This window comes from Ananas comosus, linkage group 1, assembly GCF_001540865.1.
Source record: "Ananas comosus cultivar F153 linkage group 1, ASM154086v1, whole genome shotgun sequence".
NCBI lineage: Eukaryota > Viridiplantae > Streptophyta > Magnoliopsida > Poales > Bromeliaceae > Ananas > Ananas comosus.
In genome coordinates, this window is record NC_033621.1 from 21667488 (window position 1) to 21684551 (window position 17064).

General features: G+C 32.8%; 1 protein-coding gene across 1 annotated transcript; it reads right to left on the reverse strand.

Annotated features, from left to right (window-relative positions):
- LOC109724498 (delta(8)-fatty-acid desaturase 2-like) lies at window positions 5486–7364 on the reverse strand. Its single transcript, XM_020253380.1, has 2 exons — window positions 7269–7364; window positions 5486–7148 (listed from the first exon to the last, which is right to left on the reverse strand). Exons 1-2 carry the CDS (start codon window positions 7362–7364, stop codon window positions 5754–5756), a joined length of 1491 nt encoding a protein of 496 aa, XP_020108969.1. The 3' UTR covers window positions 5486–5753.

Sequence of the window (17064 nt, forward strand, 5' to 3'; positions counted from 1 at the left end):
CCAACAGCCACGGCGCCGATGACGACACCGCTAAGGACTCTCCCGCTCCGAGGCTACAGAGCCGCAGTGACCTCCACGGTGTTGGTGTCGGCGCCGGCAAAGATGCATCGTCGTCGGAGGCGGTAAAGAAGAAGGGAGAGGGAGCGACGAGAAGGGCGGGGAAGGGCTAGAGAGACGTCGTCGTCGGAGACGCTGGAGGAGAGTCGGATAAGAAAAGAAAAGAAAAAAGCGAAAAAAAAAAAGTCGCGACGCGGTCTTGACGGGGTCGGAGGCGAGGAAGGTCGGGGTGCATGGGCGAGGGCAAGGGCGAGGGCGAGAGCATGAGGATGAGAGGCGAGGCGGACTGTTTCCGCCTCTGCCTCTGCTTCGCTACTTTTTTCAAAAAAAAGAATGAGAAAAACGAAGAGGAGAAAAAAAGAGGAAAGAGAAAAAGTAATAAAGGTATTTTGGTCAGTTTGCTGAAAAAGCGGACCGAATCTACAAAAACGAAAAATATGGCCCGGTTTTGCAAAAGCCCAAAATAAGTAGATTTTTTATGCAAATTGGCCAAAATAAAATAAAATAAAATTTTAAAAAAATATCTTATTTGGACCTAAAATATAGAAAAAAAAAAAGAAATAAAAAAATGTTTTCTATATCACTATTTTCTATAAGTGGTTCAACACTTCTTTCAATAAATGAGTAAAGTAGAGGTTAAATTAGTTCGAACCGTAATCGAGCCTAATTTGATTTGTCCAAACCGGGTCATATTCGGGCCTGGATTGTGGGTTCGGACCACGGGTTTGATTTGGGCTTACTATATGGCCCTTTGTGTTGAAAAGCTGTTCTCTGGACCTAGTTCACCACGTCGTTCATGGACCACGTAAGCCATGTGTGCCCATTCGTCGCTTATTCAAATCGGTGTCACTTTCACGCTTTTAAAAATTTAAAAATATATATTTCTCTTATATAATGATTGCTATTAAAAATGAGCATAGCTAATTATAAATACAAAATTGGGTGTTAATCTAACACCATTAATTCAAGGGGTAATTTTATATCCCTAATTTTATTACAATTTTATGTTTTTAACATTAAAAAATAAAAAAAGTTATTTCAATTTTTAGATTGATGGAATATAAGATATATATATCTTATTTTTTGAGATGCGTAGATAGCATTTTTCATTGACGATTACGGAAATAAAACAATCCTGACCTACGATTTGATTGGCCCATTTTGAAACTATGTAATTTGATAATTTGATGTACTTTTATTGTATTATTAAAATTAAAATGAAAGGTAAAATGTATGGAGACTCCTTGAAATTTTGCTAATTTTTAAACAGTCTGAACTTTCAATTTTGGTAAAAAGACTCTTTAAACTTTATTAAATAGTTAAATAGATCCCACTCTTTAATTAAAATTATTAATTAGACAATTATTTTTGTCTTACATATTGTATATAATAATAATTTTATAAAACTTTCAAACATACAAAAAAAAAAAAAGAAGAGAGAATTCTAACATAAAAGAAAAGCGAAAAAAAAAACTAGAGTTTGATTTAACTTATTCTTTGTTCGTCGTACTTAATTATTAAAATTGGAATAATTTTTTTTTTTTTTTCAGTTTTACAGAATTATGTGCACGTTACTTGAAGAGAGAGACCTATTAAACTATACAATAAAGCTAAGGAATTTAAATTAAAAAGTTAAAGTTCAAGAGGTCTCCGCACACATTTACCCAAAAATATTATTTATATTTACAAAGAAATATTTGGATGTTTTTTGTGAAAATAAAAAAAATACCTCAACATTACTATAAATTTATTGTAAAAAAAAAGAGTCAAATCATTGGATTTATTAATTTACTTATTAATGTAATGCTGAAATTTATCAAGCATATATCAATTATAAGATATACAAATATGAAAATTCGGATGCAATCGCACAAATAGAAAAATATTCAGCTCTAAAGAAAAGCATAATGTTGTCTATGTATTTATAAAGTATATTCAAAGTCTATTATTTTTTTTATACTAATTTTATTAGTTTTTAATACAAAAAATATATATAAATTTATGAACTCTAGCACGAAAAATATAAAATTTATACAAACTTATAGATGCACATACAATATTTTTCAAAACAATAATCCTTATAATAAAAGTTCACAAAACCGGCCGTCCCTAGAGTAAGTGGCAAAGGGCTTGGTGGTTGGTACCCGAGATCCAAGTTCGAATCCTAATTGATTCACATTTTTAGTTAAGTTTATTTCTAAAATAAAATAAATGAAGCGAGTAGCGAGCTTGCTATATATCTCTAAAAAAAAAATAAATAAATAAAACCGTGAGCAAACTCAAGTGGGCCCCCAAACAATCAGTTTAAAAACAAGTGACACATAACGGTCTGAAGACCACCTCCCAAATTGCCTTTTTATTTTCGAAAAAAAAAGAGAAAGTGACTTATAACTGTCTCTAATATCTTACCTATTTTTCTTATTTTGCTTCCTAACTCTTGTTTTTATTTTACTATTAGATTTCTACATATATATTTTTTGTTCTAGTTAAAGGCATTTGGATTGACGTATTTGTAGATTCAACGTAAGTCAAGTGTAGTGGTGTTTGAGTTTTCCTGAAGTGTGATTTTTTTGTGTTGTTTGTTTTGACGTAACTCATACCGCCTAAAAGTTAAATTCAATCACTTCTGTTGTTTGTTTTGATGTAATTTGGTGCTGGTAAAATTAGTTTTTTGAGTTCCGTTGTTTGTTTTGATGTAAGTGGATCTCATTTTCTCCTAAATATTGTAGTAAATTTACCACTATAAAATTTAATCTATTATATAATTAATTTTTTTATTATTATTTAAAGATAATCCTAATTTATTATAAATAAGGTAATTCTAACCCATTATAAGGGAAGTAGAGTTTAGGTTTTACTGTTTAATAAAATTTTTAGAGGAGGTTGAGTGTAGTGAAAGTCGAGTTCGGCACTTTAGAGGAGAAAGTCGAGAGTAGGTGAAGTGGAGCTTTAACGTAACTTGATTTACATTATATTTTTCACTTACATTAAAACAAACAACGGAAGTGATGGAACTTGAGTTCCATCACTCCACTTACACCAAAACAAACGGGCCAGATTCTAACCGTCAAAATTTCTGTTAATTATGATAGAATAATAAATAATATTAATTTTAACAAAATCATGCCTATTTATGTAGATCATAATCATAGTTCGGTAACCTCCAGTAAAATCTCGGCATCAACATTTTAAAATTTTTGAAAGATCTCATTGGCGCATTGCATTGGATAATCAAGAAGGTCATAGGTTCCAACAGAGACAGTAAGTAATGTATATGATATCATGATGGTTTTAGATATGGAAGATAATATTGAGAGTGATAAGATTGGATTGAATGCAATGGCGCGCTGATGGGAGAAGAGGTTATGGCAAAATTAATTCTCCAGGTTAAGGATCAATGGACCAAATTAAAAATAGCAATGCTAGGATTATCACCCACTTTTGGATTATAATACTAAAGCCCAAAAGGGGTTAGATTAACCTAGAATGAACAGATTGACCGTCCCTAAAGCAAGTGGCAAAGGACTTGGTGGTTGGTACTCGGTGTCGCAAGTTCGAATCCTAATTGATTCACAGTTCTAGCTAAGTTTATTTTTAAATGAAATAAACAAAGCAGGTCGCGTGCTACTTATGTCTCAAAAAAAAAAAAAAAAAAAAAAAAACTCTAGAATGAAAGGTTATATGCTTGCATGATTCTAACCCTTTTTGGATTGTAGACTTAAAACTTTTCAAAAAAGAGTTTGGGGACAAAATGAAAGGTTGGCGACCAATGGTGCAATTAGCCCTTCATTTTGTAATCTCTCTGACAAATTTCGACTACACCGGTTGTCCCTAACACAGATGACAAAAGACTCGATGGTTGGTATCTAAAGTCCAAAATTCGAAACCTAATTATTTCACATTTCTAGCTTAATTTATTTCTAAAAAACAAAAACAAGTGTTAGCATGCTACCATTCCCCCTCTCAAAAAAAAAAAAAAAAAAAAAAAAAACACTTTCTACTAAACCATAACCATAAGTTCTAAATTAGAGTAGTTTGCTTATTTTGGAAATGAGAAAGATTCACCCCAGTAACTTAAAACAGTTCTTTATATATATAACAGTGAAACTTGCAATTCCTGTGCAAATATAATCTACCGCAATCAGATATAAATCAGTCCTTGTATACAAAACCACAAAACATGGAGGATGTGCTAGGTTGAAATCATTACTTGGTGCTAAATTAAGCAAAAGATATCAATTTCACACCAACTACATTTCAAAATTTTATAGGTAAATCTGACACAGAATTTTTCTGTCAAAAAGCTTACAAAGCTAAACACGTGATTTTCTTAAATCTTGAGTACATTTCTAAAGCAAGACACCTTAATGTATAATCTACTACAAATCCATTTATGACAACTAACACTCTACTACAAACCCATTTATGACAACTAACACCAAGATGAATATTCTTTGTACAAGTATCATTCCTTAACAACCATGATGTACAATGCATTATTTGAGTCAGTAACCTGGAGTATCAGAAAAACTGGGCACATTGTGAGTTTGCCAACATGTTAGAAAAAACACTTTTGATATTTAGGCAGGATAATCTTGTGGATCATAAGCGCTAACTAACTATTTCAAAAACACGTGCTGATAGAACGAGTGCACTCATTACACTTAAAAGCTCAACCACAGCGCTCGCGAGCTTCGACCTGACTCAACCCACCTGAACGTTGAGTATATTATTGGACCTCTTGCCATTAGGTCTTTTATGGACCACACCATCATTCAATTTATTAGACTCACGCAACTCAACTTATTAATCTTCTGAGTCTATTATCATGGGACAGGAAGTTGGACTTATTTTAGCCCAATAATAAGTAGCCAACAGATCTGTCCACATCTCATGTGTGATAACAGCTCACCTGTGTTGCAAGCAAACAACCATAAATACATGTTCAAGTTGGAAAATATGCCAAGATCTCTCTAATTAGACAACAATACCAGAGTGGTCCAATAGCAATTTACTGGTAAAATCACTTCATCACCAAGCAATGAAATGATATTTTGAGACAATTACAAATGCTCAAAGAAGAGTTCATGGTGATATTTCGACCTGACTTCTAAAACAGCTTTTTCACGTGCTATAAGAATTTGGATAATAAAAATTCCAGAACTTGAGAAGCTAAGTTAGCTTTTGAAGAGTGCACTTGAAGTGTTTTTTCGAATAGCAGTTTTGTAGAAGCCCAAAAAATTATAAAAGAACTCCAATTTCAACAAGAAGTAGAATGTAAATGATTTTTTCTTTGCCTGAAAGTAGTGCACAGTTAAACTAGTAAAGAGAAACATTGTTGATGTATATCTTTTTTTTTAGTGGGGGGGGGGGTTCAAAGTTGTTTGTAGTAAACCAGATTGTTGCTAATGACAATGACCAGAAATTTACCTGCCAACAAGTTCAAGAGCAAAAACTCTTGTAAAACTTGCACGGAATTACAATCACAGATCCATCATAACCGAAGAAACTCTTCTTCGATCATAATATGGCGCTCTATAGAAAGCCATTACCAAGCTGAAATTAGACAACATGAAGTAAATGCAGATACCTAGCCCAAGAGCAATTCCTTGTGACAAGGGAAGAATCTCGCCCAAACGGGAGGGGGGGGAGGAGGAAGAAGAAGAATCACTTGTGCTTGTTCTTCTTCTTCTTCATCATCCATGGGTGTTGAGAGCCTCCCACAGCAGGTTCTTCGGAGCCGCGTTCTTAGCATTGCGGGCCTGCATGGCGGCGGCGCGGAGGGTCCGGATGGTCATGGCATTGGCCTCCCAGAAAGAAGCGGTGGCGTAGGGCAAGTTGTGCTTCTTGCAGAGATCCCTGACGAAAGGCGCGATCTTCCTGAGGCGGCAGCGGGGAATTCGCGGGAAGAGGTGGTGCTCGACCTGGAACTGCAGGCCGCCGTGGAACCAGTCCATCCAGGGCGGGCAGGAGATGTCGAGGCTGGCCATGGTCTGCCTCTCGAACCAGTCGTTCCCGGCCGGCGGGCCGACGAAGACCTCCGACGAGAAGTGGTTGAGGCAGAACTGCACGTGCTGGATCCCGGTGACGGCGAAGCTGGCGAGGACGAAGGCGGCGCGCTCCCGCCAGTCGGGCAGGCAGGAGACGAGCAGAGGGTACCAGACCCAGAAGACGGCGACGCCGGCGATCTCCTGGAGGCGGTTGGGCACGTTGCGCCCGGAGAGCAGGAGGATGCCGGACTGCGCGAGGAGGTTGACGCGGGCGACGCACATGACGGGGTAGAAGGTGAGGTGCTGGTAGCTGACGAGCAGCCGGGCGGCGGCGCCGAAGGGCATGGTCCGGCGGTAGAAGACGGAGAAGAGCGGGGCGAAGAGGCGCGGGGAGACGGCGAAGAGGGGGAGGTGCTGCAGGTCGGGGTCGAAGTCGAGGCTGTTGCAGGCGATGTGGTGGGCGTTGTGGTTGCGCTTCCACCAGGCGATGCTGATGCCGGTGACGCAGTTGCCGGAGCAGATCTGGAGGAGGCGGTTGAGGCCCCGGGAGGGGAGGATGGGGTAGTGGCCGGAGTCGTGGCCCATCCAGCCGGACTGGATCCAGAGGAGGCCGACGAGCGCGCCGGACAGCAGGTGGGCGAGCGGGGAGGGGGAGAGGCGGACGAGGAGGACGGCGGAGAGGAGGAGGGCGAGCATGGCGAGGAGGGAGAGGGAGGGGAGGAGCGGGGAGGGGCGGAAGAGGCCGAGGCGGGAGAACTGGGAGCAGAGCCGGCGGTAGTCGGCGGACGCCGGGGAGACGGCCGGGTCGGACAGCCGGCCCACGAGGAAGCGGGGGAGGAGCGGGAAGGCGGACGGCGGGTGGTAGGCGAGGAAGGCGTCCGTGGCGTCGCTGCCGGCCAGGCTCAGGAGGGGGAGGTCGCCGCCCGGGTGCGACGGCAGCCACCGCGTCACGTCGTACACCTTCCCCCCGATCGCGATCCACAGGTCCGACGCCGTGCTGTGCTTCCGCAGCTCCTCCGTGCTCACGCACCGCACCGCTTTGGGACCGCCGGCGGCATCGTCGTTGTCGTTGTTCTCGCGAGAAATAATGTAGTAGTAGATCTGAGGACGATCTCTCTTTATTACATTTTTCTCTTGTTTTTTTTTTTCTTTTTTTCTTTTTTGTTTTTATTTATTTATTTTTGTTTATCTGTCTGTGTATATACTGTCTACATGTCACACAGCGAGCGAGAACACGAGATGCCAGACAGAAACATTAATTTGTTCATTTCTCAGGACGCAGATATTTTTAGGTTGCTGTGGTGCGAGAGAGCACATGCGGTGATTGCGGTTGCTGGCACGGTAATTTTCCTTTTTTTTTGGTTAGGGTAAATTTCAATTTACACCACTGCAGTGGTTTATGGCAACTTTATTGTCCATAATAATAACTATGGCAACTTTATTGTCCATAATAATAACTTAAAAAAAAGAAAAAGAAAAAAGAAGATAGATAGCACGTTATTCACTTTATTTATTTTATTTTGAAATAAATTTAGCTAAAAATGTGAATCAACTAGGATTCGAACTTGGGTCTCGGATACCAACCACCAAGCCCTTTGCCACTTGCTCTAGAAACGGTTAATTCTATAATAATAACGTTAAACTCAAATATTATATGGTTTAGCAGGTTGTTTACTGATTCAAAAAAATTATATTTTAGATATAATTATCTATGTACCTCTCAAAATTTCAAAAATATATTATTTATATTTACTTTTTTTTTCTTTCTAATATTAATATATCCCTTATATGTTTCTCCGTTATTTCAGAATATTTCTATAGTTACTATCCGTTAAATTAATTTGAATTAAACGTGAGTTAAATATCTATTAGAGTTAAATAAAATCAAAATGACTCTTTTGTTCTTAACTTAAAGGCAAATAAAAAATATTGGTAATAGTAGAAGGATACACTAAGGCTGCGTTTGGTTCGGGTATAAGTAAGAACTGCTAGTTCTAGGAATAGGTACAAGTTCAAGTATAAATACGAACTAAATCAATTTTGCATTTGGACGAAAATTGGGTTGTTCTTAGGAATAAGGTAAATAGTGTTTGGATGATTAGATTGGAACAAGAGGAATAATGTTATAATTTGAAATTAAAATTATATTATGTAATTAATTAACATAAAAATATTACTTAAAAATAAATAAAAAAATTAATTATTAATAATTAATTATAAATAATAATTAATAATAGTAATTAATTATAAATAATAAATTATTAATAACGATTATCTAATTAATAATAATTATTATTATTATTAATTATTAATAAATAATAATAATTATTAATTATTCTTATTAATTAATTATAAATAATAAATTATTAATAATATTGATTATCTAATTATTAATAATAATTAATATTAATATTTATTAATAAATAATAATAATAATTATTAATAATTAATTATAAATAATAAATTAATAATAACATCGATTATCTAATTATTAAGAATAATAATTATTAATTAATTATTAATAAATAATAATATTAATTATTAATTATTAATTATAAATAATATATTAATAATAATATCGATTATCATTAAGAATAATAATTATTAATAATTATTAATAAAAAATTAATAAATATTATTAATTATTAATAATTAATTATAAATAATAAATTAATAATAATAATTACCTAATTATTAATAATTAATTATAAATAATAAATTATTTAATTATTTAATTATTAAAACAATAAATAATAATTTAAATATATTAATTAGATTAATTAATAATTTACTGCCATTAAAATTAAATTTAGATTTTAATTAATCTTGTTCTCATCAAGGAACAAGCTTGTTCCAGGAAACCGGTGGAACAGCAATTCCAGCCTTATTCCAGCTAGTTCCAGATTCCCGGGAACTACTGTTCCCAGGAGCCAAACATAGCGTTTGGAAACAAAGGGGGGAACAAGGGCTTATTCCCCCCCTTGTTCCCCAACCAAACGCTACCTAAAAATCAAAATACATGTCCAAGCAACAGTCATCTGCCAGTAGATAAAATGTTTAATTATACTTTTGATTCTATATATATAATATGGGATTAAATGCATATAGGTCCCTATAAATATAGTGAACTGCAAATATATCCTTACAAAGTGAACTTTCATATGTTGTTTCTGTAAAATTTCAATATTTTCAAATGTGTCTCTCTAATTTATTACCATTATAGAACTGTTTATATTTTAAGTAAAAATGCCAATTTTGTTATTATAAATATGTTCCTCTAAAGCCAAACAGTATAATGTAAGAGGAGCAAAAATGTCAAGTTATATCATAGGATTAAGTATTTAATATATGGTTAACTAAAATTTTCTAACAGGTCCTAACGGTAGCGATATATTTAAAAATATTAAGGTTTTTGTAAGAACAACATATAAAAATTAAACTGTGTAAAAATATATTTGTAATTTATTATATTTATAGTAACCTTTATAAAATTAATCCTATAATATAATAAAACAAATTGCGGTAATGAAAACTTGGTTATTACCTGATCTTCAGCAGGCGTAAATTTTTTTTTTTTGTAAGTTACTAATTTAAAATAAAAATATTATAAATATGCGGCAACTGCTTATTGATTTGAGAGATGACTAGGGATGTCAATGGATACGAATACCGAAATTTTATCCGAACCCGAATCCGAATGAAGCGAATATATCCAATGCTAAATGGATATGGATTCGGATATAAATATCAAAAATAAAAATCCGACGGATATGAATCCTATATGGATTTTGATCGAACCGACCTAAACCTAAATTTATTCTGCATTATATATAATATATGTATAAAAATTTGATGTTATATTTGAGTTTGTATTTTAAAAATTTAGATTTAATATAATATATTTTAAAATATTAAAAAAAATAATTATTTCGGGTTCGAATTTTCGGGTTCGAATTTTGAATTTTTGGTCCGGTTCAAATTTAGACATGAATTTTAAAATCCGTCACGTCTCGAATTTGAAGTCGAGTTCGTGTTCGTGTTTTTAAAAATTCACCCCTAATCCGATCCATTAGCATCTCTAGAGTTGACAAGCCAGTACTGATAAATTATTGGAGCCAGCAGAGTGTACCACCCTTTCTCAAATGGAGTAATGCTGCTGTCCCAAAAAGCAGTGTATTTTGATGACCAAATCTTATATTAATAATACATTAATTGTGGTGGGAGAAGAACATTAAATTTTATTTATTTCTGCAAGGAATAGTATGTTGGTGAATTTTATTGATTCTATGGAGATAAATTTTTGTTGGTCCTACTAAAGAACCAAAATTAATATCTTCACATATCTTCACATATTTCATTTACAATTCTTTCTGACTCAATAGTATATAGTGCCAATCAGGTTCTTTGTGCATTAATGAGATTTATTTTGTTACACTTGAAATTATTATTGTAAATTCTATCTTTTTGAAATAGTGGTGTTATTAATAAGGTCCATTTAAGCAAGAACAAAATAATACTCATATCAAAGTGTAGTTGATGAATAAGTAAGAATAAATAATTTGATTTAATTTAGTTTTATATATTCTTTTCTAGCATAAACTATATATTTTCTTAAAATACTGGTGTTGCTAGTAGAGTTATTTTCTATAAAGAAAATAATAATGAATTTGGTCATTTCTCACTTGTCAAATGTGAATTTGCTATTAATTTGTGTCTATAATATAGAAAATCTTTCAAAAATTGTTCATACTTTAGCACATATTATATATATGAGTAGGTCTTTTAGCCGTTTTCGATAATAGAGTTTCCGAATCAACGATCGGCTCCGTTAGACTTGATCTAACATATTTGAACTATTTAGAAAATAATTTTTGTAATTTTTTTGTATCATTTTCCGAGCGATCGAAAGGATTCAAAATCAACAATTTTTAATAGTTGATGTATACCGTTTGCAAGTTTAACGGTGTAAAAGTATTCAAATCAAATAAAATTTTGATAGAAAATTCTTTATACTATTTACAGCAAGATCAATTTGTTTGATCGAAAATTTTAATACTGTATCACCACTTTTTGTGAGATTTTTATTTCTAGCCGTTGATTTTGAACCCCTTAGGTCGTTAGGTAAATGATATCGAAAAGTCACAAAATTTATTTTCTAGATACTTCAAATATATTAGATCAAGTTTAACGGAACCGATCATTGATTCGGAAGCTCCATCATCGAAAATGGCTTAGAAGCACGGAAGTCTCCGTGCTCCTAATAACACACAAGACCTACTCTTATATATATATAAATATATATTTCCTTTTAATTAATTAATGCATCTAATTTGAGACATAATAAGGACAGGGACAACCAAATTAATTTTTTGTGGACTCTCTAGTATCCACTATCAAGTGTACTGCTGCATGACATGCACGTGGTGTGTGTGTCTTGTATACCTCTTAATGCATGAAAGATTTTCTTTTCTTTTTTTTTTTGTCTCAACAAAATTGGTGAAGGTACTGGTAGGGACAATAGTACGTAATATGAATTAAGTTACAATACTATTGATAATGAATAAATAATATTTATTATTTATTTTGTACTATTGGATGCGTAAAGTTTACCAGCGGTAGGTAGAATAGTAATAATTTAGATTAATTTTATACAAGTCTCTGTAAATATAGTAAATATCAAATATATTTTTATAAAATTTAATTTTTATATATTATTTACGTAAAATTTTGATATTTTTAAATATATTTTATAATATTTTTTTTTTTCGTTTCTGACCATCAAACTAGTTTTCTAAAGAGCCTATATATTTTATTACATAACTTTAGCCTAGTAATTGGCTAGGGCTTTGAAGGGTACATTATATTTCGAAAAACAATTTCTGAACTGATTAAAAAAATATCATGTCCCTAGCGGCCGATGAACTAGTTCTCTGATAACATAACATACGTTGTAAGTCTCCTTTGACAAAAAAAAAAAAAAGCTACAAAAACTATTAGTTCCCTACTCGTGCGTTTATAAAATGAGATTTAAGCCCCTGATATTTGGGGGAAAAAAAATAATAATAATCAGGTTAGTGAACTTATGTTCGGGGTTTCTAAAATTCCGAGCAGTCAAGCTAAATAAAATGAAAATAAAAAAATATTTATTTTTGTATTTTTCTCTCCTGTCGTTTAGGAACTGTTCGGTTGCATGTAGATGCATGTATTTATTAAATTTTTGGTTACTTTGGTATAGCTAGGCTCAACTAGTACAGTTACGTCTACATGAGAAGGTCTAACTGTAGCAGTTGGTATTGCAGCTAAATTGGCTGCAGTTGGTGCTGCAACAGTTGGGCCGGAGTCGGCTAACCTATTAAAAAAAGAAATAAAGTGTGATTTTTTTTTCATGTGCTTTTTTTTATTCTTTTTTCAAACATATTTATTCATNCTTTTTTTTTTTTTTTTTTTTTTTCTGTCTGCTAGTTTAATAATATTTTAATTTTAGTTTTGACCAAATCTATAATATATTTGAATTCAAAATTCATTAAATTCATACATACTTTTATAATATATAAATTATATATAGATATAAAAGTCTTAATTAATAATTAAAATATGATTACGTTATGTTCAGAAAAGACAATATCACATTTCTATCTAAAAATTGATAGAATTTATATATACAAATCTCAACTGCAGCCTACGGACCAAACAGAAGAAATATAACTGCAGCAGTTGCAACTGTATAAACCCAAACAGTCTATGTATAGTTATGATTGCAATATTTATAACTACATATGCTTTCAACTACACTGTTTTTATAACTACATAAAACCAAACGGTCCCTTAAGAGACTTTTATTTTGCCTCAACAAATTTTAAATTAGGGAAAACTTCAAATATTCCCCTTGTGGTTTCACTCTTTCTCACTTTAGTACCCTATGATTTAAAGTGTATCAAGTTAGTACCTTGTGGTTTTGCACTTTTTTACTTTCTTACTTTAGTACTCTGTGGTTTAAAGTGTGTCAAGTTAGTACCCTGTGGTTTTGCACTTTCTCACTTTAGTACCCTATGGTTTAATATTTTATTAAGAGAAAAATAAAACCACAGAGTACTAACTTGATACAAAAATAAAATCATAGGGTACTAACTTGATATAAAAATAAAACCACAAAGTACTAACTTGATACACTTTAAACTATAGGGTACTAAAGTGAGAAAGTGAGAAATCACAGGATACTAATTTGATACACTTTAAATCACAGAGTACTAAAATAAAAAAGTGCGAAACCAGGGGGGTTTTTGAAGTTTTTCCTTTAAATTATCACACCTCGTGGTACTGTACTAACCGACACAAAAGAAAATTAATTAAGAAAGAAAAAATCCTTATACATTCTTTTTATTTCAAGGTACAAAGCAATGCAACTCAATTATACCATGTAATTTATGTACAAAAGGATAACAAAATAGCAAATGTTGGACTTAATACAATAATTTTTAAATTCAAGTGCATATATAAAAAATATAAAATGCTAATTATACATTCTGTATACGGGTGTAATATATACATCTTAAACTTCTTGAATTGAAAGATTTATAAAATTTATCGAGTTTTTAGTATATTTTTTTAAAAAATAATGTAACAAGTCGGTGATCCTAGGGACGGAAGTGTATAGTAGCATTGTTTAAATACAAATAGGATATTTATAAATTTTTTTTTATATTTTAGCCTAAAAAAAATAGGGTAATTGTCCATATACTTCTCAGAAATTTAGATTCTTCTATACCGATAGAATATTTAAAGTTTTTAGAAATAAAATTTTATATTTTTTCGACATAGTTTATTTTATGATCAAACCATTTCAAAATTGTCAATTTTCAAAGACTACTATGGCGAGTTTGGAGTTTAACGGTGTAGAAGAATCTTAATTTCTTCAAATTTTGATAGAAAATACTTTAAACTATCTAGATTAAGATTAACATTCTTGATTTTGAATTTAAAAGTCCTATACTCAAATTTTAAAGATTATTCAATTTTTACCGTCTATTTTGACATAATTTATTTACTAAGTAAACGTTGTCGAAAAAAGATAAAATTTTATTCCTAAGATCTTCATATGCCCTATATTATATTTAACGATGTGGATCGTTAATTTGCACACCCTAAAATCGAAAACAAGACTATAGTACCGGAGCTCCGATACTATAGATAATATAGTAGCCTATATATATATATATATATATAGAGTCCGTCTCCCGTACTTTCGAAAGTACGGGAGGCCCCGTGCTTGTAAGTTGTTTTCGATGATAGGACGTTCGATTCGACGATCGGCTCCGTTAGGTATGATCTACCCTATTGGAACTATCTAGAAACCAAATTTTAGATTTTTTTGACATCATTTACTAAGTGATCAAAAGGTTTAAAAATTGACTATTTTAACGGTCGATTTCGCACATTTTTAAGTTCAACGGTGTAGAAGTATCCAAATTATATGAAAATTTAATAGAAAATTCTACTTAACATCAGTAGCAAGATCAATACTTCCGATTTAAAATTTGAATCCTTTATCACATATTTTTTATGAGATTTTCATTTCAGCCGTTCATTTGAGGCTACTCCGTCACTAGACAAACGAAATCAAAAAATTATGAAATTTGGTTTCTAGATAGTTCCAATAGCGTAGATCAAGTTTAACGGAAACCATCGCCGAATCGGATGTCCCATCATCGAAAACAACTTACAGCAACGGGGCCTCCCGTACTTTCGAAAGCATAGGGCCTAGCTCTATATATATATATATATATATATATATATATATATATATATGAACTAGGCTAATATACTATTAATTAGTACCGAGTCATTGTTGCTACCAAGTTTTTGGCCATTGGATTAAGAAGATGTGCAGTTAGATGATGTGAGCCCCTTAGGGTTGAGTGGGGTGGTTGGTTATAGTCTGATCTAACGGTGAAAATAATCAAAAGGGTAGATTAACTGCGGAAAACTTGGTAACACCAAGTGCTTCATGCTATTAATAGCAGTAGGCCGGACTATATATATATATATATAGGTGTGGCTACTATCTATTATGAGTACGATCGCCCTCGTACTCATAAGTTGTTTTCGATGATAGAGCTTCCGAATCGACGATCCACACCGTTAAACGTTATTTACAGCATTTAAAACTTCTAGAAATCAAATTTTATAATTTTTCGACATCATTTACCTTACAATCAAGAGGTCACGAATTTGACAATTTTTAACGGCCGTATGGGATACTTGCTAGTTTTAACGGTGTAAAAGAATCGAAATTTGTGAATTTTTGATAAGAAAATTCTATTCACTACATAGATAAAGATCAATAATCCGATCTTGAATTGAAGATCCGATCATGCTTTTTTAGGATGTCGTTCGATTTTGACCGTTCATTTTATGCCCGCTTGATGGACTTTATTATGATTTCGAAAATTTACGAAATTTATTTTCTAGAAGTTTCAAATACTCTAGATCATATTTAACGAGTGATTATCGATTCGGAAGCTCCATCATCGAAAACAACTTATGAGTACGAGGGCTCCAATACTCATAATAGTATAGTACCATGGCCTATATATATTATATATATATATATATATATAATATAGTCGCGGCTACTATGCTATTAATAGGATTGGGACCATTGTCCTATCAAGTCGATTTGAATGATCGGAACTTCAAATTGATAACGCGCCGTTGAAGTTGATCTACACAATAGAATATTTAGAAACCAAATTTTGTATTATTTAAAATCATTATCAAATTCATCTTAAGAGTTGAAAAATGAACGGTCATAAATGAATAACTTTCTTAAAATAAAGGTTAGACTTTCTCAGTTCGTAATCAAAGTTATCAAAACATTACTAAATAGTATATAAGAATTTTCTATCAAAAATTCAAGCAATTTGGATTGTTCTACACACGTTAAACAAGCAAACGGCTCATATACACCGTCAAAAATTGTCGATTTTACGACACTTTGATCACCATGTAAACCATTATCAAAATTTATGAAATTTAGTTTCTAGATATTTCAAATACTCTAAATCAACTTCAACGGCTCCGATCATCGATTTGGAATCTCGATCATCAAGAACAACTTGATAGGACAAATGCTCCTATCCTATTAATAAGATAGTAGCATTAGCCTATATATATATATATATATATATATATATATGCTAGGGCTACTATACTCTTATTAGTATAGAGTTCTTCGTACTTATAAGTTGTTTTCAATGATGAAACTTCTGAATCGACGATCCACACTGTTAAATATGATCTAGAGAAGTTAAAACTTCTAAACAATAAATTTCATAATTTTTTGAAATCATAATTAAGTTCATCAAGCGGGTATAAAATGGACGGTCAAAATCAAACGACATCTTAAAAATGGATGATCGGATCCTTCAATTTAAGATCGGAGTTATTGATCTTTATCTATGTAGTGAATAGAATTTTCTATCAAAAATTCAATCTATTTCGATTCTTTTACATCGTTAAACTAGCAAATATTTTATACTGGCCGTTAAAAATTGTCAATTTTGTGACCTTTTGATCGTAAGGCAAATGATGTCGAAAAATTATAAAATTTGATTTCTAAATATTTTAAATGCTCTAGATAACATTTAACGATGTGGATCGTCGATTCGGAAGCTCTATCACTGAAAACAACTAATGAGTACGGGGGTGATCGTACTTATAAGAGTATAGTAGCCGGACTCTATATGAGTTGAGCTAGAATACTCTCAAAAGCATCAAGAGGTTTGTGCTTTTGAGTTTTTAACCCTTGGATGGAGAAATGTAAGGTTGGGTTGATGGTGGTTGGTGGTGGTAGGTGGTGATAGATGGAATAATGTTTGATTTAAGTGCTATTAGTAATTATGGAGTAGATCCAAGAGCTAGAAACCTAGAAGCACCAAGGGGGTAATACTTCTAAAATTATTCTAGCTAAATTCTATATATATATATATATATATATATATATATATATATATATATA

Bases quoted from the DNA above. Each gene is read 5' to 3' on its own strand.
- LOC109724498 (XM_020253380.1), bottom strand. From the start codon at position 7,364: ATGTGCTCTCTCGCACCACAGCAACCTAAAAATATCTGCGTCCTGAGA. The intron at 7,149-7,268 runs GTGTGACATGTA...GATCGTCCTCAG, and splicing joins ATCTCGTGTTCTCGCTCGCT to ATCTACTACTACATTATTTC.